Source organism: Suricata suricatta, chromosome 3 (assembly GCF_006229205.1).
Source record: "Suricata suricatta isolate VVHF042 chromosome 3, meerkat_22Aug2017_6uvM2_HiC, whole genome shotgun sequence".
NCBI classification, from domain to species: Eukaryota; Metazoa; Chordata; class Mammalia; order Carnivora; family Herpestidae; genus Suricata; species Suricata suricatta.
The window spans coordinates 147,100,103-147,125,816 of NC_043702.1; the positions used below are offsets into that span (position 1 = coordinate 147,100,103).

The window sequence follows — 25,714 nt, forward strand, 5'->3', positions numbered from 1 at the left end:
TCCACTGGGTCAGAAGGAAAAAAGGACTGGCAAGCTCATCAGTTTGGTAACAGGAGCTGTGGGAGGGACCTTTGGTGGCCTCTCTTTCTCTGTGGAGGAACACAGCAGGCTGTGGAGGACAGGTGTGGGGGAAGCCACTGGTGTTGAGGGTTGAGCAGCGAAGAGCTGAAATAGTCAGGGACCTCACACCTGCAGCCAGTGGGAGTCTCCCTGCCCTGTGCACTTGCAGTCTGGGGCTTGCCCGAGGAGCCCACCTTGGGGGTTGCCAGGAGGCTGGGGGTGGCCCAGCGGGCACCGTAGCCACAGCTGGCACTGGGCAAGCTCGGTGAAGGAATGGCAAGGAGAGGAAAGAGTATCCAGTGAAAGGCACTGCTGGGACTTGGCGGGCCTAACTCTGCCTCTCACTGGCTGTGTGACCACAGGCATGCCACGTCACTTCTCTGTGCCTCCACTGCCACATCCTTAAATCCCTTGAAACACTTAAAAACCCTGCCTTGCGAGGGTGCAATGAGAATGAAATGGATGCTGTGTGGAAGTGCTCTGTACACAGGACATAAAACACCCCATGTCATGGGTTGGCGTCTGGCGCCGGCACACAGGAGGGACCTAATATGCGGTAGCCACTGTCACTCATTACTAGTTGGTATGGGTTAAGAGAAGCTGTGGAAACTGCAGATCTTTGATACCCAGAAGCCCAAATACATGAGGGACCTGAGGCCTAGGTCAGTGGTAGATTCTGGCCAAAGAGACACGGTCATAGCTTCAAAGAAGGTTGGTTGTGGTGTGACCTGGGATGTGGGGCCCTTGCTTCCAAGGCCGCCAGTTCTTCCTGTGCCTATGGGGCCCCAGTCGGTGGAACTGGCCATGGACTTCTAGGAGAACGCATGTTCTCCATGATGGGCCCCTCTTTGCTGCACACAAGATGACTGTGCAGGTGGCCCCTCTGTTCTGCTGGGCCCAGGCTCCCAAGCCTGTGAGCAGGGCCCCTGCGAAATGGAATGGGGAAGAGGGATGAGTGAGTGTAGGAGAAGTTTCCAAAAAAGGAGACAAGCAGGGGCCAGGTGCCAATGTCATAGGCCTGGAACTTTAATGTCCTGCTGGTGGGGGTGGCCTTATGCCAGACAGACACTGGCACTGCCCGGGCCTATTTGAATGACATTAGAAGTTCCATCCAACCATGCCTCTTGCTGGTGAGGAGAAGGGCCTGTCAATCTACTTCTTCCTGACTTTTCCCGGTGGTTCCTGACCACCCCTACCCAGCCCGTCCATTTAGCTGCTGAGAGAGAGGGAGCTGCCGTGGCAGGCTAACCCTTCTCTGCCCCAGCCACCCCTCCCTCACGGTTGGTCATGCTAGCTCTAAGCCCAGGCTGCTGCTGTGTGGGCCTTCACAGCCTGGAGGGGATGAGGGTCTCCTGGGAGCCCTGATGCTGGTCGAGGCTACCCAGCGAGGACCTGAGGCTCAAGCGTCCTTGGGCACTGGCCATGCCCTCTGGGGACCCTTGTCTTTTCAGTAGCTCTGTTGCTGCCACCTCCATGTCCTCTAGTTCCATCTGGCAGGCATCTGCCAGGGCCTGGCCTGTCACCATGACAAAGTCAGCATCGACAGCCAACCTGTCCAGGCCTCCTCGAACCAGAGCCTGTAGAAAAGAGAGAAGGCTGGGTGAGGTCTCCTGGGGAGGTGCCTCAGGGGTCTGCCTCCATTGGCCCTACCCGCTCTCTACCCCAAGACATCACAGGGCCACTCCTGGAAGTAGCCCACAGCTCCATCCCAGCCCCCACCTCACCTCCTGAATCAGCCGGGCTGTAGCTGGAGTCTGGCATCTGGAACTACTCTCCTTGGTCCTACCACCATGGGGTGCTTCCTCAGGCCCTGGGCTGGGGTCCCTCCTCTCTTCAGGCAGGGGACTCTCTGCCCTGGCACACTGTTCCAGACACACAAACATAAAGACCCCAACAGGGACACTGGAGCCTTCTGGGATCCAGCAGAAGTAAAGCCCTAGGGAACCTCGGCCAAGACTCACAGAAAAGGGAGGATCCAGGAGTCTGGTCCTGTCTGTTCTTAATGGACAAATTACCACCACACCCTTCCTCTGTATAGGGTTTCTTCCCAGGCCTGTGCCCCATTACCTGGCAGGGGGTAGGAGATGCCTGGGACCCGGGCACTTCTCTCTGGGTCAGCTGTCCTTTGAGCTTTTCCACACAGGATTTGCTGTGGGCTCCTGTGGGCAAGACAGGGCAAAGGCAAGAGGGGCCCTCAGTCAACAGAGCTCCGCCTTGCCAGGCGCCCAAACTCTGAGAGCTCTTGGAGACCCTGGGGGCTATGGATGGCGCCCAAGAGGGCGGACGTGTGCTGAGGCCCAACCACAGCAGGCTGGGCAGGGCCCTGTGTTGTCTCCTTGCCCTGGTACTTGCCCTGGCCTCTGGGCTGGTGGGTTTGGGAGGGGGAAGCAGGGCCAGAGTTTGACCAGCTCTGGTCAAGCTGTTCCTCAGTGGGTCCACGAGTGTTTGTGTGCAGAAGTGTGTGTGTTTGCGAGCAGAAGTGTGTTTGTGTGTGTGTGTGTGTGTGTTTGCAGAAGTGTGTGTGTGCACGTGTGTGCGCACCTGTGCATACACACTAGGGAGCATGGCAAGAGCCCTCATCTCCCTTGAACTCCAGCATCCTCAGGGCTCTTGCTGTCACACACAGCAGTCTAGGACCTGCTGGGAGATTGCCAGGCCATCTGCTGAAGGGCCTTGGTGCCAAGAGGTCAGTGGTTCAGAGGCTGTCCCTTGGGGGGTGGCTGTGATGCCAAGATGCCACCCTTGTCCTCTGCCTGGCTCAGGAACTGGCCCTGACAGCCCTTCCATCCCAGGCCCTGCCGTATCCCATTGCGGCAGGCTCTCAGCCAGGTTCCCCAAGTGTAAGGAAAGAGCGAGGCTGCCCAGGGCTCTTTGGGAGAAGGCTCAGCTTCTAGCATGCATGGAAAAGACTGACCCAGGACCATTCGGGGCTGGCCAAAGGCTCCCCCTCTGGCAGCAGGCGTCTCTGTCTCTCCTGGGAACTCCCTCTCATAGCGGATGCTGAAATGGAAACAAGGCTGGTGAAATGACAGCAAGGCAGGCTGCCGGTTCTCCCGCCATCCTGGCCCTCTGTGGCCCCGAACATCCTTTTCTCTCAGGATCTGGACTCATTGTTGTGTGGAGCGTGGACTCCAGGGCTGGTGCCCCCACTGCTCTGTCCCCAGCCAGCGCTGGCTCTCTACGAGAAATGAGCCAAATACATCCCCTGCTCCTCTCCTTTGTTCAATGGTCCCTGCTGTCGGAGGTACCCTTCCCTCTACCCTGTCCACATTCTGTTCATCCCCCGAGGCTCAGCCCCAGCCTCACAACCTCCAGGACACTGGTTCTCAACTTTGCTGGCACACTGGATCACCTGGGGAGCTTTGAAAACTAGCAGTGGCTGTGTCCCATCCTCAGAGTCTGCGGTGAGGCCCAGGCACTGCAATTTTGAAAGCTCCTTGGTGTTTCTAATGCTCAGTGGAGGCTAAGAAACATTGCTTAGCTCAGTTCTAGGCCTTTCCAGCTCATGGTGATCAATACTCCCACATTCTCAGGACACCTGTTCTTTGTGATTATTTGGTCCCAGTCATGTTGCCCCCCCCCGACCCCCAAGAAGGCGCCCAGGGCAGGGCCCAGGTCTGACACTTCTGTATTCCCAGAATACCTAACACCATGGTGACCCAAGGCACAGGTGCCTTTCAAGGCTTGAGGGCTGAATTTAGTGGGTCTCTGAATAGAGGGGGTGTAGGCAGCCCTGGCCATGGGAGACAGCTGCTCACTGGGTTTCTGCCCTATACTGCCCATTATTGAGGGTGTGCGACTCCTATTTGGAAGGGAAGGTCTGCTTAGACCTCAGCCCACGGGCTATGATTTCTGAGAAGTCCCCCCACCTTATCGTGCAGTTTTTCATGATACTTTTGTAATCACAGATTATATCTAGTCTACAGCTCAGGGTGAAAGGGAGGGGGCCCACACAGCAGTGAGATCTCCCTGGAACCCAAATCCAATAATTGAACTTTAACTTCCCACAGTTGTAGTAAGCTCGCTTTCTAATCTAATATGTTCAGGAGGTCTCACCTCCTAGACCTGCTGTAGATGGTGGAATAAAGGACCCACGAACACTTGTGCCAATGCTGATATGAGGCTGCCCCCTGCTGGCCTAAAGAGTTTCTGCAGTCCAGGCCTGCCACTTGCATGAAGGTGGAGGATGGATCCCAAAGGACACAAAGGCAAGCAAAGGACAAGCTATACATTTCAGGGTGCCCCCTCTCCAGAAAAGCCTGGAACCCACTGACCATGTCTTCCCAGTCCTATGCTGGTACCCTCCCATCCAAAGCTGGGAGTTGCTGCCACTACCTGGAAAACACCTGGCTGTTGCTATGGTTGCTGTTGCCATAGACAACATTGGCATTGGCATTGTTGGTATTGGCATGAGCAAGAGGGTTGGTGCGTGGATCTTGAGGGAAATCCTCCAAGAAGACGGGTGATTCCAGCTCTTCCATCTCTATCTCAGCAAACTGGAGGGGTCGCTGGTTGGCCATGACAGGGGGCAAGGAGTTGGTCCTTTCCATGAAGTTGTCCACCTGGCCAAACAGGCCTCCAGTCCTCTAGGGTCAAGAAGGAGAGCATAAGGGCTGAGAACAGTGACTGGGGGATGAGAGCTGAGGGTGGCATGGGGACTGCCATACTGGATGACGTGCTGGGGACAAGTGATGGTTGGAAGACAAATTTTATAAGGCCAGAGGAAAATGGAGAGGGCTGTAGGGCCAGAGAAGAAACCACCATCTTGCAGAGAACTCTCTTCTTGTGTGGCTAGGCTTCCTGTCCTCATTTCTATGGCATGTTGCTATTCTCCGTGCCTGGAACATAGGGGGTGTTCCAGCCTTCACTCACCCGGAATATCCCTTCCTCCATGGCAGCCTCCACCATGGCTCTCTCCAGCTCCTCTTCAGCTGTCAGGTCTCCTGAGATGGTGCGCCGGATCTCTGGGGCCGCCTCTTCCTCAATGGTCCGCAGTCCGGCCTGGGGACAGAAGCTCAGTGACCCCTGCAGTCTAGTGGGGGAGACCAGACTTCTTCTTCTCATGGCCTTGCTCATTTCTAGCCCCAGCTCCATCCCTACCCTCTCCTGGGCTCCATGAGGCTACTATGTCTTGCTCTGACTTCTGGGCTGGTCCAACCTCATGGGTGATTTTGTACCCTCTCCTGCTTCTAACTGGAAAAATCTTTTTACTCAGTGCAGTCTGTTATACAAATGATCTCTTTTTATTGAACATGCCGTTAATACAGGTTTTAAAGTTGATTAAAGCCATGGGACAAATCAAGATTGCTGTCATATGATAGCTTGCGATGAGAACATGGCATCATTTCTGTGACATTCTGGTACAAGATGTGTGTCCCTAAATCTATCATAAAGGAACATCACCCAAACTCAAACTGAAGGACATTCTGGTCATCTTCAAAAGTGTGAAGGTCATGTCAAGGAAAGACCAAGGAACTGTTCTGGCTGGAAGAGATATAACAGCTGAATACTGTTATAATGTGTGATTTTGGATTGGAACCTTTTACAATAAAGGACATTCTTGGTGACATTTGCATGAGGCCTGAGGATTTGATGGTAATAATGTCTCAGTGTTAATTTCCTGATTTTGGTGGTTGCATTGTGGTTGTGTAGGAGAATGCCCTTATTTGTAGGAAATACATATGAAAATGTTCTGGGTTCATGGAATATCATGTTGGGAATTACACTTAAAATGGTTCAGAAAAAAAGGCATTTGTAGTATACATGCAACTTTTAAAATCATGAGATTGTTTTAAAGTAAAAATTGCAATTGAAATAAATTTTTGAGCACACAGCCCAAATGCATGTATATTTTTGAATTGTGTGCATTATAATTAACACCAAAAAATAGATATAAAAAAACAAATGAGATGAAACAAAGTTCCAAATTTCTCTGTGTACCAAAGGATTCTTTAAGCACTCAAATCTCTCTTCTGAACAAATGCGGTTTCCCGTGGTTTTGTCATCCAGAGATGGGGGAGCTCCTGCCTGGCTCTTCCTCTCATTCACCCTGGCGCCCTCCTCCCCTCTGCGCCTCCGCCTCCATCACTGGCCTTCAAGGACTTAGAGCCTAAAGACCTGGCTCAGTGGGGCCCCTTGGAGTTCAGGTTGGGCTTACCTGGATCTGTACAGTGTCCTTCTTGGGCCGATACCCATAATACTCTTCTTGGCGCTTCATAAACTTCCGAAAGTGCTCCTGGATGAGAAATGTGGCGTAGAACTTCCCTACAGTCACCTCATCATCTGCAGAAGAGCCAAAAGGGATGTCCTGAAGATGGGAAGGAATCTGAACTGGGTTCAGTGTGGGAGCCAGGTGGAGCCAGGACCCGGTGGTTCAGGACACTCCTCTCCTTGCTGGCTTGGCCAGTGGGCAGTTCCACCCTAAGGCTGGTCCCTGCCCTGATTACCACCAGGGGGGTCTCTCCAAGGTATTTATGAAGGATCTGGGCCATTCCCACAAGGCTTCATGGAGAAGTCCCTTCTTCCCTTTTTTCAGCTGCCTTTGGACTCTGATCTCCCAAAGCAGCACCCACCTCCTATTGGAGGAATGACCTGGTCCAGAAGCTTCATGCTGGTTCTCTTCCAGATCTTCTTGATGATGGCCCTCAGTTCCTCATTGGCCTGCTCAAAGTTACCTGGGGGCAAGGGACAGGCAAGGGCAACCCTAAAGTCACGTGGTCCAAGTCAACTGCACTTGACAAAGCCACCTAAAATTCTCTGAACACTTTACTCAACAAATGTTGGCTGAGGTTTTGTTGTCTCTTTGGTTTTGGCAGGTGCTGTGCTGAGCACTGGCAATGGGGGGAGAGCATCACCATCCCCCTGGGGGGCAGCCCAACCCTTGAGTCATGTATTCAAACCCCACAAGCCTTGGCTTCCAGTGTTCAGAGTGGCTCCCGTTGAAGTCTGTCATCTCCTGGTCTTCTCCCTTTCACCTCAAAAGCCTTTAGATCTCCATGCCCTATGGTCTATTCCGAGGGCTCCCGGCAGACTTCCTGCTGCCTTAACTTGGTTTCTCTCACTCTTAATCTTCCTCTCCTTGCCCTCCCAAAAAAACCTTCCCTTGTGGCTGTCTCAGATGTCTGCAGTGGTCCTGTTTGGCTCTGATATAGCCAAGCCCTAAGTGAGGGCTCAGGAAAAAACTGAGCCCCCATCTCAACTCCATTCCCTGCCCCCAAGATCTCTGAGTTCCTAGCAGTGGGGCACCTGCATGGGTAAGTGAAGCTGAGTGTGGACTCCCTGAGGAGCTCCTGTGCTCCCACCCAGAGCCAAACCACAGGTAGCTCCCACTCTGCAGTAACACGGACATTTTTCTGGCCTCATTCAGACATAGCTGTGTGGGAACAGATCCTTAGTGACCTTTTCCCTGTAGAGAATTTTTGAGCTCTCTCTAAGCCCTGAGAGGCACAGTCTGGGATCCTCCTTCTGCTTTTCCTCACAGCTCTTGGTTCCAACCTTTAGCTCTGAGACTCTGGCACAATCTGTACCAGAAAACTCATCCTCTGAGAGAAGGGAAGGGGCTGCATACCAGAAAGTTCTTACCTTCCGTCTTGATCTTGAGTGCCGTGCGGACCAGGGCGAAGAGAGTGGCATTGAAGGTGACCGTGCCATCACTGTTCAAGGGCATATTCATGCCCACCAACCTCTGTGAGGAGAGGGGCAGTGGTCAGCTGCTGAGCTAGGACCAGGCCAAGTTTGGCATGTCATCCTGGCCTGGTATGTGGACCGGGAGGGGAGGGGACATGAAGGCTGGGGCTGTAGGTAATTTGGGATGCCCTCCACAAGGAGATGGAAAGATGAGTTTGGGGACACAGTTGAGACTTTAGGTCTTCAGGGAGGGAATTGGGGACCCAGAAGATGACTGCTCTAAAATGACTCATCCAAGTAGGCCCTCATCAGCTTCTTTGCCCCTTGGTACCTGAGTCTCTTTCTCTCCCAGGGGGCACTCCTCCCTGGCCGCGCTGGTTACCTTACATGCTACCCGGTGTGGGCAGAACTTCCCAAAGCCCAGAGGGGGCTGGATCCGTCTCAGCAGGGTCACCACATCCAGGTGTTTGATTCTGCCCCTGCAGGAGAACACAGAGACTTTACACCAGGTGGCTCTACCCAGGACCTCCTCCCTGCTCAGAGAACGGCCAAGGGGAAGAGAGCCAGGTGATAGGGAAGTGCTTCCTGTTTTCTAAGCATGTTCAGCAAGTAGAAGCTGAGCTCCCTCTTTCAAGAAGAAACAATGTTTGGGTTCACTATTGCCCACCATCAGGAATGGGCAGTCCTTTTTGGGGGGCAGATGTCCTTTTGAGACCAGAATTCCCTCAGATGTGGGATCTCCACACTTGGAATCTGGACCTCATTTTCCCCACGGCAGAGTCTTCCTTGGGTTATGTTTGAGCTGACTGGGGGACTCTTGGGTTATATTAATAGAAATAGAGGATATGGATCATTGGAGGTGAAATCTCACTTCCAGAAACTAGTAGAATCCGGAGTCATAGGTTATTGTAGGATTAAGTAAGATAATGCACGTAGAAGTTAGCACAGTGCATGACACCTGGGAAATATTCATCAAATATGAGCTTATTTTACTTTTTTAGAAAGAATGTAAAGCAGAAGTGCTTCCCAAGCTTTAACATACACACAAATGCCTTGAGGATCAGGTTAATAAGCAATGAAGATTCTGATTCAATCAGTCTAGGGTGCAGTTCAAGGCTTTGCATTTTCATCAAGCTAGGATGCAGTGGACTAAAATTTTGACTAGCCAGGGCCCAGAGCTGCTCAGTTACTGAGTTCCCTGCTCCTGGATGTGTCCAAGCAGAAGCTGAATGACCATTTCCCAACAAAGCCAATGAGTTTTCTGTCCTTAGAGGCTGTGGGATCCCTTCCAACTCTAAGAAACTGCAATTTTCTGATCAGGGACCTCAGATAATGAAGGGGGGACCTCAGATAATGAAGGGACAAGAAGTCTACTATTCTTTTTAAACTGGAGAGTGACTCCCTATAGCACATGAGGACAGGGGCTAGGAAGGAGGGGTGGACAGTTAAGGGAGGGGCCTGCACAGAGCCTACAGACTGGACTCACTTGGCCTCTGGGTCATACTCTGCCCAAATGGCTTTGAACTCATCCAGGTGATGAGGGCCCAGGATGGACCAGTCCCGGGTGAGGTAGTCAAAGTTGTCCATGATGACAGCTACAAACAGGTTGATGATCTGCAACAGGAGAACCAAGGGCTACCACCATGGGAAAGCAGGTGATAAGGTGATAATGGGGATAGGGTTGGGGGCTGGGAGGTGTCCGCTGGGTAAGGGGGGCAGAGCTCCTTCCTACTTGGGCTCTTCATTGCAGTCCTTTTGGATGCAATGACACCCTAGCGACCTGTGTCACGCCTCTGTGCTCTTGCATAGACAGTGTCCTCTACCGGGGTTCTTGGTGCCGATCCTTTAAAACCCAGCTCAAGCTCCTCCATCTCAGCCTCTTGTCCCCATCCCAGAGAGATGATCTCCCTCTCTGTGCCCTCACTGGACTCTGTCCCCTTACTGCTCTTGCCTCTTCTGTGTCTAGTGGGCGTCCCTTTGAACCATAAGGTTTGCTCACACATGGATTCACCCGAGTATGCAAGGAGCTCCTCCGGGGCCACACTGGGTCTTATCGTGTTCCTACCCTCTGCACTGAGCCCAGAGGCACACAGATGCTCATACAACTGTGTTGACTGACTATAGGAAAGAAAAAAGAGTGAAGGAATGACAGCCCACAGACCCTGGACTCTTTGCCTTCCACATGAACAGACAGCAGCCCTCGATTCGGAGAACAATCTGTGCTCTTTCTAACCCCATTCGAGACCTCCTCTGGGACCTTATTTCCAGAGCCCCAGCCTCCTCACAGTGGGGCAACTTTCTTTTCGGAGGAACAGGGAGGGGCAAATGGCTTTATTGGGAGCCCCTGTTAATTTAGGACAGAATCCCACTAAATACTTTGGATGACGAATTCCTAACCAAAAAAGGTAAAACCTTTTAGCAACTGCTAAAGAAATGAAGCCATCCACAGGATGACCAGGACCGGAATGATCTAACCAGAGCCTCCTGCTTCCTGTGCCCATGAGGACAATCCCCAAGAGACAGGAGCTGCTGGAGAAGGGGTGGGCAGGCTCCCTTATAAAAGCCCCCTCCTCGCCATCTCACCAGGAAGGCACAGAGCATGTAGAAGCTGATGAAGTAGTAGTAGGCGAAGTTGGTGCCACACGTGTACTCCTCACCCGGGGCATAATCCGATTCCGGGTCACACAACTTGCCGTAGCTGCAGGCCAGCAGGATTTCCTGCCACGCCTCACCTGTCGCACACCTGCAAGAGATGGGTCCTGCTGGCCTGTCCACTTTTTTTAAAATTTGCTTAATGTTTATTTTTGAGAGAGACAGAGAGTGAGTGGGGGAAGGACAGAAGAGAGGAAGACACTGAATCTGAAGGAGGCTCCAGGCTTTGAACTGTCAGCACAGAGCCCGATGCGGGGCTCAAACTTACAAACCACGAGATCATGACCTGAGCCGAAGTCAGATGCTTAACTGACTGAGCTGCCCAGCCGCCCCCTGATGGCCTGTCCACACTTGGGCGGTCCCTTCAGGAGGCTAGCAGCCTGGTGGGAGCAGGGCGCGGACAGGTGAGCAGACTAGGGCTGCTCCCCTGACCCAAAGGAGGCAGTTCAGACACCTCAGTTCACCAAGTAGCTCAGTGTAAGGCGGGCCTCAGTTTCCTCTCTGTGCTGCAGCCCTCCTTCTCTACCCCTTAAGGAGTACTATGAGTAGGAGGGGAACTAAAGAAAAGGGGCAAAATCAATCCATGACTCAAGTCCCTGGTGGGGGCCCACTTGGGAGAGCACTGTGCTGACCAAGGTGAGGCAGGGTCACAGGTCACGGAGGCCCCCCTGCTCCCCTGAAGGGACCTTTGACCTCTGTCTCCTGCTTCAGCGGGATGAGATCAGGGGACTACGCCCTACTCCACTTAGACCAGCTACGTCATTTTTGGGGCCCAGTGCAAAATGAGGATGCGGGGCCACTTGTTCAAAAATGATTTAAAAAACGGCATTGGGTGCATCACGGTGAGCGCAGCTGACTTCTAAAAGCGACTGAACATTTCAAAACAGGGACAGGAGAGACTTAGTCCTTCTTCTTCTTTTTTTTAATTGTTTACAAAGTTTACTTAATTTGACAGAGAGAGAGCATGAGCAGGGGAGGGGCAGAGAGAGAATCCCAAGCAGGCTGGGTCCCAAGTGGGGCATGACATGAGATCATGACCTGAGCATGAAATCAAGTGTTAGAAGCTTAACCAACTGAGCCCCCCAGGCACCCTGAGCCTTAGCTCCTCTGAGTGCAGGGCACAGTGTGGCTGCTCAAGCCACAGGGTCGGGAAGCTGGCCCTGCCTCCAGTGTAGAGTAGAGCAAAGCAAAGGTCAAGGTCAGAGGCTAGGGACCAGGTGGGCGCAGAGGGAGACTGGTACCTGAACAGCAGTAGCACAGCTTGTGGAAAGGTCTGGAAGTTGTTGTTCCGGTTTATCTGGGTTCCATCCACCATGGCGATCTTACCAAACATCTGCAAATCACAAAGGGCTCCGACCTTGAAACCTAGATCACAGTCTCCACTCAGCTCAGGCCCCACTGTCCTCTCCCACCTGACCTACGCCCCCCTTCACCCCTACCTCCACCAAATCCCCTTGACTTTGGGCCATAGCACACCTGAGGGCAAATCAACTAGATTATTTCCAGGTTGGGTGAAGTTCTTCCAATCAAGCCAAAGGAAAGCCCAAGCATGGATTGGTTTTTCCAATAGCAAGCCAACTTAGGGACTCAGTGTGGAGAATGGGGGGAGAGGGCTTGCTGGAGGGTAGACTGAGACCACCTGAAGCTCTTATCAGGGCCTGGGAGACACAGAGTGGCCCCCGCTGTTCACCGGCATGCCAAGACTCCTCCTGGACGGCTCCTGCCTGACTAGCACTGTGGCCATTGCACACAAGGTGCACAGCTCTTCTCTCAGACTCACAGCTACACCCCTGGTGGCCAGGATGGAAGAGGCATCCAGCCTCCATGCTAATTAGGACCCTCTGGGGTCCACTGATGCCCCCTCTCATTTGGCCAAGATCCCTCCTTCGGGCTGGGCCCACCTGCCTCTCACCTGCATGCCGATGACAGCGTAGATGAAAAAGAGCATGACGATGAGCAGGGCCACATACGGCAGGGCCTGGAGGTAAGGAGGGAGGGGGGAGGAGGGTCAGTGCACAGGCCTCCACGCACCTGCTCTGCAGCCCTACCTTTGTGGAGCTCACTACAGACCCTGTGGTCACCCCAGGGCTCGTCCTTGGGCTGCACGGATGTCCCTCGCAGCCTCTCCAGGTACATGCAGTGACCACGGCCCCCACGCAGACCTGGCGCAGCCCCCCAGCCAGGTGGGGGGAGGGGTGTGCCCACCTGGAAGGACTTGATGAACGTCCACAGCAGAGTGCGTACTCCCTCTGCGCGGCTCAGCAGCTTGATCAGCCTCATGACCCGGAACAGGCGAAAGAAGGCGCTGGAGATGCGGGCGCTCTCGTCTGGGTCCTGCGGGCCAGCAGCCCCAGAGGTCAGTCTGGGGTGGCACCTCAGGGGGGTGGTAAGGGGCAGGCGGGGGAGGGAGGGACAACGTGTGTGTGCCGGGGTGACTTCCACGGTGGGGAGCAGGTCCACCCCCGCCTCATGGCTCCTGCCGTGAACTACCGCTGCACCTTCCCTAGGCTTGAGGCTTTGGGCTCGTTTAGCCAAAAGGAGGGAGATGGCCCAAGCAGCGTGGAGGGGCACCAGAGAGGGGAGACTGTGGCCAGGCCCACTGCCTGTCCTTCTGGGGCCTCCTGCCTCATCTCACCTTCTCCTCAAGCTGCCACGGAGCAGAGGACACTTTCAGTGCACTTTCCCTAACGCTTGGCTGCTCTGTTACCATTAGTCAACATTGCCACCCCGCTCAGCACACGGCTGTTCTAAGCCAGGCAAGCCTAGCCTTAGACACCAGGATAACTCTGGAAGGGGAGAGCCCTGCCAGGCTTCCTCTGTCCCCAGAGACCTTGTGCCAGCGAACCATCACTAAGGTCCTGTGCCAGCTAGCAGTCACAGTCCTTGCTGGATGTTCCCATCTGGACAGAGGGAGCCAGAGAGACCCTCCGCCCCATTTCCCAGGGCTCTGAGAAAGCCACTGCGTCCATGCACATTCTACCGCAGAGCCCCCGCCCTAACCCGATCCCTCCAGGGGCGCCTGCTCTAGGGAAGGAAGCCCTCAGTGCTGGATCCACCCCATGCAATCCAGGGCCAGGCCTGAGCATGCAAGCTGCAGGGCAGAGAGCTGGCGGGCGTGCTGGGCAGGCTCATGCAGCCTGGAATTACAACGTTCCCGCAGCCTCCGCCCAGGCAATACAGTCCCCCGCTGGAGGCCAGGAAAGTCTGTGGAGAGAAGAGACCGGGGGGAGGGGAAGGGGAGGAGAGAGAGAGGAGGAGGGACACGGTGGGGGAGGGGAGGTGAGGAGAGGCTGTCAGAAAGGACACACAGAAGAGTTAAAGAGAGAAAAGACAGAGCAGCAGGGGAGGAAGACCCTAAGAGGCTGCCAATCAGGGGTGGGGGTGGGGTGAGGATGCAGTTGTGGGAACAGTGAGGCAACAGGCTGGAGACAAGGGAGCAAGAAGAGGGGGGAAGACCAGACACGGACAGGTCCCTTCCTGTCTCCAGGATGTGCCCACAGCTGACAAGGGGTTCCGGTTCTTCCCCGGGTGCCTGCGTTATGTAACGCTGGGGACATCCCTGCGAGGACTCGTCACTCTGAGTGGGCTCACACCCCTGTTTCTCCCTGAGTCCAGCAAGGCTGCCTTGTGCCACTGAGGCCTTTATGGAAGTCCCGTCCCCCAGGGGCGAAGGCCCCCACAGCAGAGGCTTCTCTGCTCCTGGCCCGGGAGTGGGACCAAAGCTTCCATCCCAGGGGCCAGGAGTTGCCTGTGTGAGAGCAGCATTTTGTCCTGTTTACTCTGAGCTTCTCTCGTAAGCCACCTTTCAGGAGAACCCCTGGTCCTGGAGTTGTGGCACAGGGGAAGTCATTGTCCAATCTTCTAATTATTTGTGGGTAGACTGGTTCCCAGTACACTGGTCTCCTCACCAAGCAACGTTCTCTTGGGCAGCTTTGCCCTGGACCACGGGCTCTCAATCAGGGCTGCACATCAGAATTACATGAGAACTTAAAATAATATCTTCCTTTGCTGGGTACCCACCAAGACCAGTTAAGTCAGTTTCTAGGGGATGGGCCTGGCCTCAGAGGTTTAAATTGCAATCCCAGGAAATTCTAATATGTAGCCAAGGATAATAACCAGTGTTCTAGACCCGTACCTCCAATATGGTAGCCACCAGGCACATGTGGCTATCTAAATTACAGTAAAAATTAAATAAAATTAGAAATTCATTTCCTTGGTTGTACTAGCTATGTTTCAAGTGACCCCTAGACACGTAGACATGAATGGTTAGCGGCTACTGGACTGGACGGAACAGGTTTCTGTTGTTACAGAAAGTTCTAACAGGCAGTGTTGCCCTAGTCTTCTGTTCCTTGGTTTGTGTGTCAAGAATATAAATCAATATTAGAATTTGAAGAAACATTATTGGTACATCTGCGCCTAGAAATCAAATAATGACCGACACCCTCTGGGCTCTCCACCACCAAAGAGACTGTTTTGATTTATCCAGGCTTCCTCGACACAGACCTCGAGAAGTAATTGTCTTTGATTTGGCTGTTTATTTTGGCTGTTTGGGGTTTTCTCTTCTAAGTTTGCTGGTGGGAAGTACTGCTTTCAAACCATGGGGGCTCTGGGATACTATTTCCCAGTGGAAACCCAACATGGATGGAAATCTACAACACACACACACACACACACACACACACACACACACACACACACACTGGTTTTGCCCAGGACCTGTCCTGCTCTTAGTCTGCCCCATCCCTTCAGGATCTGAGCAGAGCTCTGTCATTGTCTTCCTGCACATGGGGGTGAACAGGATTTTCAGGCCAAGCCCTCTCACAGAGGGCGAGCCAGCCAAGTCCCCTGAAAGTGCTATTCCTGCCAGGGCACCAGCCTAAAGGAATTTCAGGCTGAGGGCTCCTTCCTCATAGGGCCCAGACTTTTCCTCAGCTGTTCCCCTACTCCTCGTCTCCTCTCAGGTGTCTTCAGTGCCAACACTCTCCCCCACCTCTCCATCAAACACAGGGTTCACCCCTGGGCTGGCAGAGTCTAAAGTGCTTATCATCAGGCAGTGGAAAGTTCAGAAAGAAGCCCTACACTTGAATGAGGCTCCTGGCTTTGGGGCTAGTCCCCAGCTGGGCGCCTCCATGGCCAAAACAGCTGCCTCTGAGTACAACCCCCCTATGGCCATGGTTAAGGAAACTCAGAAGGCTGAGTGTTCTTCTCCGTATCTTTCCTGGGACACTCTTCAGCAGGCACTCTGCCTAGAGGGAAGCCATCTTTGGATTTCTGTCTCTGATTCTTGGATCTCCTCTTCCTTGTCTCCTGCTCCCCTCTTTCACCCTGCAGTGACCCTCAGCCATTTGCCTCCCCACTCAGCCTGGACCTTTGTCCTGCCATTTGTACAGTGCCCTTGCTTGCTCTGAGATGCTCTACCCAATGTGCCAGCCCTCAAGACTACATTGGGTGTCTGGTCCCTTTCCCTAGGCATTACTCCAGGGTGAAACTGAGCTCTAAGCCCACCCCAGACTCCATCATTCTTCCTGATGGACTCATCAGACTGGCCATTCAAGAGTCAGTTCCTGCACTCATGCCCCCCGTCTAGCCCTCACTTTCAGTGGAGGATTCTGTCTCCTGCCTTGGACACTCCTGTGGCTGCTCTCTTTCCTCCACCCCCTCCCCTTGCTTCCTGTGCCCTTCATAATTCTTGGCATCTCTGCTTACACTCTTCCTCTTCCAGTGTTCTGACTTGGGTCCTTTGCTGTCGCCCCTGAAACTCTAATCTCTCTCAACAATCTCTTCTCTCACATATTGTGAATTTCTCCTCTGCACTCACCTCATCTATAATCTCCCTTTCTCTGTATTAATCAACATCCACTACTTTCCAGTAGCCACCTCTACCAAATTCCTCACAAAGACTGTTTCCTATACTCACAGTTTCCCACCCCCCTCCCCACTCACTTTCTGGTCACTGCTCCATCCTTTCAAATGGTTTCAGCCCCATAGTCTGCCAAACTGTCACCTGCTCACAGATGGCTTCCTAATTGCAAATCCTGTGGCCTGAGAACCCTGCAGGATCTCAACTCCTTCACAGCCGGCTCGTCCCACTTGTGGCTTGAACCATCAGTGCCATGCACTAGGGACCAGCCCAGGTTGTTGGAGCTGCTACCATGTGCTAGGTGCAGAGGGACACTGGCTCCTCTCCTGCATTTCCAACACTTGCTACCCACGTTCACACGTGTACCCAGCATCTAAATCCACAGCACCAGAACAGAATCACGGTGAGTGTGTTGCCCCAAGTCATTCTCTTCAGGAGGTGCTGAGCCACCTGGACTCCTTCCTTCCTTCCTTCCCATGGCCCTGGGGTCACACTCATCAAATCCTGTTGCCTCTGAGCTTTTCTGCTCGTCTCCTGCCATCTGAGCCCTGACTCTTATTGCTTTATGCCCATTTGCTTTGCAACCCCTCTTGCTACTGTGGATGAACTGCAGCTTTCCTAAATCCGGCTTCTCCTCCAGGACGCTGGGTCTTAAGCCCTTTCATTTATTCAAAGACTTTGTTCCTGTAGTTACTTCCTCACTACCAGATATCTGCAAAGCCTGAGGATATGCTCCCATTTTTTTTTTTTTGGTTTCTGCTTTTTCCCCCAAGTTTATTTATTTATTTTGAGAGACAGTGAGCAGGAGAGAGGCAGAGAGAGAGAGTTCGAGAGAATCCCAAGCAGGCCCTGCACTGTCAGCACAGAGCCCAACTCAGGGCTCAGCCCCACAAACCATGAGATCCTGACCTGAGCCAAAATCAAGAATCAGAGGCCCAACTGACTGAGTCACCCAGGTGCCCCTTCTCCCATTTTCAAGGAAACTCTCCTTGGCTTCATGTTCTCCAACTTCTATCCTATTTCTTTCTGTAGCAAAACATCTCAAAGGAATTGCTCCATTCTTCACTGTCCCTCCCAGGCCCATTGCAACCAGGCATTCTTCCTCATAATTCCAATGAAACTGCTCCTGCCAAGGTACCCACTGGACCTCCCCATTGCCAAAATCAAGTCAATGCTCACCTCTCATCTTCCTTGACTTTTCTGTTCTCCCCAATCTCAGGACATCATTCTCTTTTGGTTCCCCTGCCTCAGAGGCCAATTCTTTCTTAGTCTGGTTGCTGGTTCCTCCTCGTCTCTCCAATCACTAAATGTGGGAGCATTACAGGGCTCAGCCTCCAGATACCTTCTCTCTAAATACCTTCTCCCTTCTCAGCAGATCTTGTCCATCCCCACGACTTTAAATACTATCTTCAAATTTATACCTCCAACCTGCCCTAGCCTCTGAGCTCTAGACTCATAAACCCTAGCCCACTGGATATCTCTGTCCAGATGCCTCATAAGCATCCTAAATTATCATGTCTAAAATGAAATCTTGGCTTCTGCCCCACACCTGCTTTTCTAGCAGTTTCCGCATCTCAGTAAACAGAAGCTCGATTGCTTAGACAAAAATCCTCATAGTCACCCTCGATTTTTTTTTCTCACTCACTCGAAATCAAGGCCATCTGCAAATTCTGTCAGCTCAAGCTCCCAAGTAGATGGGATGTGATCAGTTCTCACCGTGTCCACAGCTGGCCCCCGAGTCACATCTCCTCTCACCTGGTTACCACAACACCCTCCTGGCTGCTCTCTCGGACCAGCCCTGTGCCACCCCCCCCCCCCCAGCTTGCTGTCAACACAGCAGCCAGAGGGATCCTTTAGAACTGAAGTCAGACCAGATTTAAGCCCTCCAAAGGGCTCTCATCACTCTTAGAATAAAACCGAAGATCATAACCATGGCCTTCAAAAGCCTAAGTGATCTGGCACCTGCCTTTTGTCACTAGCCTCATCTCTACCATTCTCCACTCCAGCTACAAGGGTCTCCTGCTATTCCTCAACCTCAGGGCCTTTGCACTCACGTGTTTTTCTCCCTACAATACTCTCCTGATACCTGCATGGCTCACCCCCTTGCTGTGTTCATGTTGTCACTCAAATATCATCTTGACACCAACCCTTCGTTCCCTTCCAATAAGCTTTTACCCTGTTTTATTTTTCTTTACAACACACTGGGCATGCCTGCATGTTAGAGCATTTTTATTGTCTGCATGCCTCCATGCTCTTGTTTACTACTCTGTCTCTAGCATGGGTAGGAGGTAATCGATAAGTATTTGTGGACTAAACTGTACCCTAATTTTAGTCATTCTTACCTCTTGCCCCTTGCCTCCAAATTAGCTTTTTTAGAAGTACAGCTTTAGTCCTTTTACTGCTTTGTTCCAAACCTTCTGGTAACTTCCCATTGCCTGCTACATAAAATTCACGGCCCCCTTACCCCCACTTACCTCTGCAGCCATCCCTCCCCCCGTCCCTCCTCCATACACTCATGTGCTTGTGCTAAACCAGACCTCTGGGTGAGTGCTGAATCTTCTATCTTTCATTTCCTATGCTCTGCCTCCCCTACTGTAGTTCTGCTTGTGGTGTTTGCTCTTCTCCCTGCCTCCACTCACCATCTCCCTTTCCTTCAGGACCCACTTTCAGTTTGTACCACCTCCATGAAGCCTTCCCTGACCACTCCACCCAGAGGAGATCTTTTCCCTTCCACAACAGCTCTTGACTTGGACAGCCTGGCACATTCATGACAGCTGCCTAGATCCCGAGTTCTCTGTCTGCTCTGTAGGCTATGACTCCTGTCATTTCCATCTTTGTAAGTCCCCAGGGTGCCACACCGCACACACAGCAGGTACCCCACAAATTTCTGTGGACTGCACAAGTGCTCACACCCTGCCCCAGGGATGGCTCTGTTTGCCTGATACTCACGTCGATTTCACTGAGGATGACATCGATGATGCTGCCGATGACAATCAAGAAGTCAAACACATTCCAGGGGTCTCCAAAATAGCCCTGGGAGGGACAGCGATGGGAGAACCAGGGGGTGAGCTTAAGGGGGAAGAAGTTTTGGTGGCCAGCAGAAGGTGACAGTCCCTGTCCGAGGTAATGCAGACCAAGCCAGACCAAGGCAGGGTGTGTGTGGCTCTCCTTCCCACGAGTGCTCCTGTGTGCCCACCCCCATTCTAATATCCTTTTGGCTCTGTATTTCCCTTCCTGCAGAGCATAAGGTGGTCAGAGAGGAGGGAGAGAATGATTGAGAACTCAGGATTTGGGATCCTGATCCAGATGGGGAACTCTTTCATCCTCCCCAGCTTGAAGCCCTGTCTGGAGCTTGACAGCGCAGACCTTTCAGGGAGTGGCTGGGATTGGCTGGATTTGGCAAGATGGGAGTGGACTGGGGAACCAAAGACACAGCAAGATACTCCCGCAGCCCTGGGCCTCCTCTTCAGAAGCCTAAGGGAAGGCAGGGAACATAAGATAGGTTCAACAAAGGGCGTGGGGAAGAGGCAGCCAACATTTCTCTGTCATCAGCTAGTTCTGGCAGCCTGAATATCTTGCATGTCTTATGCCTTGTGTCTAAAGGTGGGAGTAGACAAAGGGGTGAGCAGGGTGGGAGCAGATGTGCTGGATAAAGGGGCTTTCAGCAGAACAAGAGTGGGGTGGGGGTGCACGAGAAGGTCCTTGTCCTGTCGGGCTCCGTCTGCTCATCTTGTCCTGTACCCCAGCACTCACCCTAGCCTTGAACGCCATGAGCTTGAGGATCATCTCCAGGGTGAAGATGATGGTGAAGGCCACATTGAGGATGTCTGAGATGTGGTTCATCTCCTCTGACTGGTTGTAGTGCTGTGGAGAGGCACAGGAGCGGGCGCTGGAAGGGCTCAGCCTCCCTCCCTCCCTCGCAGGTTGCATCCCAGAGCCCCATTCTCTTCCCAGGAGGCTCCCAACCCTCTTCCTCAGGCTTCCTGTCCACTTTTTAAAAATCTCAATAAACTAGGTGTGTGTTCTGGCAGTCTACCACCAAGTCTAATGGATCCCTTTCTCCCCCAAAGAGACCGTGAGAGGAGGAGGGGAGGCCCTGCTAAGCAGGCTTATCTACACATGGGACTGCAAGATCAGAGCTTATTTCCAGATCTGTAATGGGACGACCAGGAGGGGAGGCCCCCAGCAGGGCTCTGGGACAGGTTCCATCTAGTCATCCAGGCATAGAACTAGGAGAGAAGACCGCCGATTCTAGAGCTGGTTTTATCACCAGCTACAGGTGTACAGGTGGGCTGCTGAGCTCGCCAGGCTGACGCTATCTGCGCGCTGTCCCCCAGGCCGGTGAGGCAGTCAGAGCATTAACCTTAGCCCCCTTTATCCAGCACTGTGATCCTCCTTAATTCTGTTTCCTTATGACATTTGTCAGGAACCTCTTACTCTTTTTGGGAAGTTCATGAACTCCCATTTCTTCCATAAAACCTCCCCAGGTAGTTCAGAAGGATCTGGTGGCTGCCCCCACCCTACCCTGTCTTCGCAGGACAGCCTAATTCTGCTGCCTAGCTCAGAACCAAACTTAAGCCATTGCTCATCATCCTCTGTATGACCTGGGCCTGCTGGCTCAGTGAGTCACTTTCCATGTCCTCAGCACCTGGCAATGCGGAGTCCTGTTGTTGGATGTGTCCCGGGTGGCGAGGACCAGGGAGCCTAGCCGTGCAATTCTATTTATACAGGGCTTAAGGGATCTGATGCTTAATTAAGGTTTGCTAACGATGCTGCTGATTGTAATATTGTCTATAAAGTATGCTCAACTCCTAAGAGACACCTGTTCTGTGAATATTAAATCCATTTTTCTTGAGACTGGAGCCAACATTCCAACCAACTCAATCATCTAGATTTGCAAAGCAGAAGATAAACTGGGAAGGCACTTCCTACTTCCTACGCTGCCGTGTGCTTCTGCATCGCCCTCCTTCGTTTGCAGATTTGTGCAGCTATTTCTATGTCTGAATTCCTTCTTGATAAACTGCTGGGTGCCTGGCAGCAAAGCCTGGGTCCTGTGCACTTTTCTATGCCCGCAGTACCTCACCACACAATGCCTGGTACGTAGCAGGTGCCAGGAAAAGTATATTGGGGGAAGGAGAGTGGAACCTTGCTCTACCCACCTGCCCTGCCTAAGCCCCAGTCCACTTGGGCCTTATCTTCTGGGGGACCCTTACCTGCATGCCCAGGCAGATGGTGTTGAGCATGATGAGGGCAAACATCAGGTATTCAAAGTAGGAGGAGGTGACGACGTACCACACCTGGTACTGGTATGGGTTTTTGGGGATGTAGCACCTCAGCGGGCGGGCCTTCAGGGCATACTGCACACACTGGCGCTGAGACACAACAGTGCAGGGCAGGTCAGCGCTGGCGACCCCTCCCTTGCTCGCACACCCACATGCACGGGCTTGAGGGAACCCTGAATTCTGTCTGGTCAGCCAGAGCCAGCTGTGGCCGGGAGCTTGTGGCTGACGGGCTCTGCGGGACTATTTAGGGGATGAGTCCTAGAGGGCCTGTGGGTTCCCCTGGAGTTATCCCAGCCCATTTCTAACAGGGCTCTAGCCCCACCCAGGGGCTCTGATGGGCTATCCTTCTCTGGGCATCATGAGAATAATACCAGAAGACTCTCACAGCACTAACTTATCTTGGGAATGGCTTGGAGATGGGCTAGAGTGTATGGAGGCTGGGTCTGGGCATGAAATGGAGGTTCTGGGGTCAACTCCAGCCCCAAGACTTTTCACTGGCCAGAGCCTAGAGTTCAGGCTGGCAGGAGGCTTGCTGGGTCTGTTCTCCACCTCAGCCTGAGCACCTGGTTCTTGTCCAGCTCACAGTTCTTGTACTCAGTCTCCCCCTGCTCCTGGAAGGTGACGATGACAAAGCCCACAAAGATGTTCATCATGAAGAAGGCAATGAGGATGATGTAGATGATGAAGAAGATGGCCATCTCCACTCGGTAGTTGTAGATGGGGCCTGTGTCCTCTTTGTAGGCATCTATGGCCTGGTAAAGCAGCCTTGGGGTTGGCAGAGGAGAGACTGGATTGGGGTGATGAGGCAGCGAGCAGGCCAGGAAGGATGGGCTTTATCCCACCAGCCACAGGGACCCAAGGGAGCTTTCTGAACCACCAAGCAATAGGAGGGAAGTTAGGACCATGCCAGAAAAGGCTAGAACAGGTCCTGGAAAGGGCCTGCCTTTCCATGGGATGCCCCATCTACCTGAATCAATCAGTAGGGCTCCGCATGTGGGCAGAGAGGCCTATACCTGTTGGGGGACTGGGACATTCTGTCAGAGTCCCCAGGTCAGGAGGTCTTTGGAGTGACCAGTCAACACACTAGTCCAACACACCCTCCAAGCTGGTGGGTTTGTTGAGCACTTAGCACAGGCCTGGCACAGAGCGATGAGGGGTGCAGAAGGGCAAGTTGGCTCCCTGGTGCTGCCCCCACCATGCCCACATGGGACCCAGGCCCCAGCCCTCACTCACTGAGGCCATCCCTCAAAGGTGGAGACTGTGAAGAGTGACATCATGGCCGAGAGCACGTTGTCGAAATGGAAGTCGCTGTGCATCCACTGGCGGGGACGCAACTCCATCTGCGTGGGGTCCCCATCCTTGTACACATAGTAGTAGCCCCTGAAGGGGGGAGGCTCAGTCACCCCACTGTGCACGGCTGGGCAGCCTCCTCCCCACCCACATCCTCTGGGTCCCGGGCAGTGTGCATGCAGGAGACTGGGGACCAGAAGGGACACTGCTGGGCACTCCCTCACCACAGCTTCCCAAGGAAGCATCTTCTAGAACACTCTTCCTGGGCCTAGGGGCTCAGGTTCCCCAGGTCCTCCTCACACAAAGACCCCCACCAGTGGCTGCCCCACCACGTGCCCTCAGCCAGCAGAGCTCAGCCCACCTGCACTCCTTCTCTGTCATCTTGGATAAGTCATTGCAGCTGAAGAACTTCCCCTGTGTCCAGGAGGAGGAGGAGGGAGGGAGAGACACATTGGCATGGGAACAGGACTGAAAAATGGCCTCTGGAAGTGCACAGTGGCAGGGCGTGTGGACGGGGACCCTGGCCTTGTCTTTCTCCTTCACCATCATCCCTTCCCTCAGCTACCCTGTGGCTTCCCACCTGGCCTGAGGCTGCCAAGGCTGATATGCCAGTTCCTGAACAGGCTGGGCCTGAGGGGAAGGAAATACGAATACAGCTCAGCCCTGCCCCTCCCTCAGGGAGCCCCTGTCTCCCATCACTACAGGAAGCTCTCTTGAGGTCTCCCTATGACAGACCAAGAAGAAGAGCTGTCCCTCCCACCTTCTTTCTCCTCCCAGTAGGGTGGCCGGGAGTCAAAGCTGCAGGGACGGACCCCAAATGGACCTGGAAGGCACAAATCATCCCAAAGTGGAACGGGGGTCCCTGTGCCCTGCCTGTGGGCACTGTGCCCCCCTGTACTGGTTTCAGTCAGTGCAGTTTCCCTTTCTATTTACATCACAGACTGGGCATCCAGAAGAGTCTGTTTGGAGAAAAGGAATTGATTGCTAGGCCCTAAAGAAGCTACGTGACATCCAAAGTTCCCGGAATCTGGTCAAGTCCCTCCAGAGAAAGAGTTGCCTTAGCCAAGGATACGGGACTGGTCAAAGGCACAGCGACCCTGCCCATTGCAGGGCTTTGCTGTTCCAGCCACATCCCCCTTTACGGTTGCCAGACCAGAGGGGTGAAGGGGAGGCAGGTGACATTGGGGGAGAAGCAGGGAGAGGGCACAGCTGTCGCTGGGCAGGTTTCTGGGCCCTTGAAACCAAACACCCAATTTAATATAGAAAGCAAACTCTTGATGTAATATGGAATGTATGCGAAGTTTCCACAGGGTAAAACGTGGCGTAAGATGCCACTCGTAACTGATGTCTGACCATTATCTGGGCGGGCAGGAGCTGGTGGTCTTTTGATAAAAGGGGCCAGGGGGGCTGGGGGATTGAGGGACAGATGCTCTTGCCTAAAAGGGACACAGGAGCCAGAGGAGGGGGCTGCCCATCCATTCCTTGCCAGGCTCAGGCTGGGTGCCAGGATCAGGGAAGGGTCAGACATACACCCAGCACCCCTGGCCTGGCAGAGGAGAGGGCAGGGCTCAGGGGAGGGGCAGCCCTCTGCTGGAGCTAGGAGGGAAGTCACATGCACATCATGGTAATTGAGATCTCTAGGCTAAGCTATCTCAGTCTGGATGCGGTTTCCTAGGTGATGCCTCCACCCCACTCCCCAGGACAGTAACCAACAGGGCCCATCTCCCTTAAGGTCATCTGGGAACTCCACTTTGACTCCTCTCTCCCAAACCTGCTCCCTGCCACAGGAAGGGATTTGTAAGGTTTCCCTCTCAGCCTTAGCAGAGGCGCTGGCCCAGAGAAAACACTCCATAAATGCTGTTGAATGAATGAATGACTGTAAGATGATGTCATTGCTTAGGTCTGACTGAAGTGATGTCATCGCGATTATCATGCTTCAGGGGCAGGAACAGATTGGGTCATGGAAGGAAAGGTCAGGGTGTTGGAGTGCGTGGATACCAATTTCTGCATCTTGCAGATGGTATGAAAGGCAGAGGCATCCAGAAATGAGCTCGGTGGAAGGGGAGCCTTGCGGGGCTGATTCCTAGAGAGGAGCCGCATCGCTGTGTCCTCCCAGGAAAGTGAGAACAGAATGAGGCAGCTCCCAGAGTACAGTGATGGCCTCCCTCCCTCAGAAGCTGCTGGTAGATATGAATGATGCCAGACATACTAGCCGGGAGTGTGGGGTGCAGAAGTCCAGCTGACTGAAGAAGGTGGAGTGGCTGGGGGCTGGAGTGGGGGGCATGTTTTAGACAGTCTGGCAAAATGGGAGGGGTGGGGGAGGCTGATAATGGGGAGGGGTGTTCTCAGGGCCCAGCAGGTGGGGAGGGGGCATGGTCCTCAAGGGGAGGCCATGGAGACGCAGGAAGACAGCAGGTGCAATGGCCACAGCGGCCAGCAGAGCCACTGGCGCTGGGACGGGGCATTGCCTTAGGAAACCTCATCTAGACTCCAGAGAGCTTAGTGTCACAACTCTGTGCACTCAAGGCCATGTGTTTTTACGGTTGGGGGCTCCCTTTTCTTAGAGGGTGGGGAAAGGGCTGGCTCTCGCCTCGGCCGGAGAGCTGGCACCAGGGCTGCGGAAGGGAGGCACAGCTGCCCAAGCAGGTGGGGCTCACCTTGAAAAGCTGGACGCCGATGCAGGCAAACATGAATTGCAGGAGGGTGGTGACGAGGACGATGTTCCCGATTGTGCGGATGGCCACAAACACACACTGCACCACGTGCTGGGGAGGGAAGCCAGGTGGGCACCAGTCCACCCCTGCTACCCCCTGCTGCTCCCCAGCTGGGTGGGGGCGGAGAGAGCTCACAGGGAAGCACAGCTGCCCAGCCCCATCCTTACTCCCGTTTGGCAAAGGGAATGCAACATGTGCCCCAGCAACGGCTGAGCTGAGGTTTCTAGAGT

The 25,714-nt window shown here is 53.5% G+C and overlaps 1 protein-coding gene across 1 annotated transcript in view; it reads right to left on the reverse strand.

Moving 5' to 3' along the window:
• Nucleotides 1-1,064: 1,064 nt before the first annotated feature.
• The window catches only part of CACNA1S (calcium voltage-gated channel subunit alpha1 S), a 67,174-nt gene continuing 42,524 nt past the window's right edge, over nucleotides 1,065-25,714 (reverse strand). The window contains exons 22-44 of the mRNA XM_029933141.1: nucleotides 25,428-25,535; nucleotides 23,132-23,184; nucleotides 22,714-22,860; nucleotides 22,044-22,245; nucleotides 21,412-21,570; nucleotides 19,952-20,062; nucleotides 19,148-19,231; nucleotides 13,486-13,542; nucleotides 12,544-12,672; nucleotides 12,251-12,316; nucleotides 11,580-11,671; nucleotides 10,270-10,429; nucleotides 9,173-9,300; nucleotides 8,069-8,165; nucleotides 7,642-7,744; nucleotides 6,633-6,734; nucleotides 6,218-6,342; nucleotides 4,933-5,061; nucleotides 4,396-4,646; nucleotides 2,975-3,060; nucleotides 2,128-2,219; nucleotides 1,785-1,922; nucleotides 1,065-1,637 (exon numbers count right to left, since the gene is read on the reverse strand). Of these exons, the coding sequence (XP_029789001.1) occupies nucleotides 1,386-1,637; nucleotides 1,785-1,922; nucleotides 2,128-2,219; nucleotides 2,975-3,060; nucleotides 4,396-4,646; nucleotides 4,933-5,061; nucleotides 6,218-6,342; nucleotides 6,633-6,734; nucleotides 7,642-7,744; nucleotides 8,069-8,165; nucleotides 9,173-9,300; nucleotides 10,270-10,429; nucleotides 11,580-11,671; nucleotides 12,251-12,316; nucleotides 12,544-12,672; nucleotides 13,486-13,542; nucleotides 19,148-19,231; nucleotides 19,952-20,062; nucleotides 21,412-21,570; nucleotides 22,044-22,245; nucleotides 22,714-22,860; nucleotides 23,132-23,184; nucleotides 25,428-25,535 (2,871 nt within the window). The 3' untranslated portion in view covers nucleotides 1,065-1,385. The remainder of the gene's footprint in view (nucleotides 1,638-1,784; nucleotides 1,923-2,127; nucleotides 2,220-2,974; nucleotides 3,061-4,395; nucleotides 4,647-4,932; nucleotides 5,062-6,217; nucleotides 6,343-6,632; nucleotides 6,735-7,641; nucleotides 7,745-8,068; nucleotides 8,166-9,172; nucleotides 9,301-10,269; nucleotides 10,430-11,579; nucleotides 11,672-12,250; nucleotides 12,317-12,543; nucleotides 12,673-13,485; nucleotides 13,543-19,147; nucleotides 19,232-19,951; nucleotides 20,063-21,411; nucleotides 21,571-22,043; nucleotides 22,246-22,713; nucleotides 22,861-23,131; nucleotides 23,185-25,427; nucleotides 25,536-25,714) is intronic.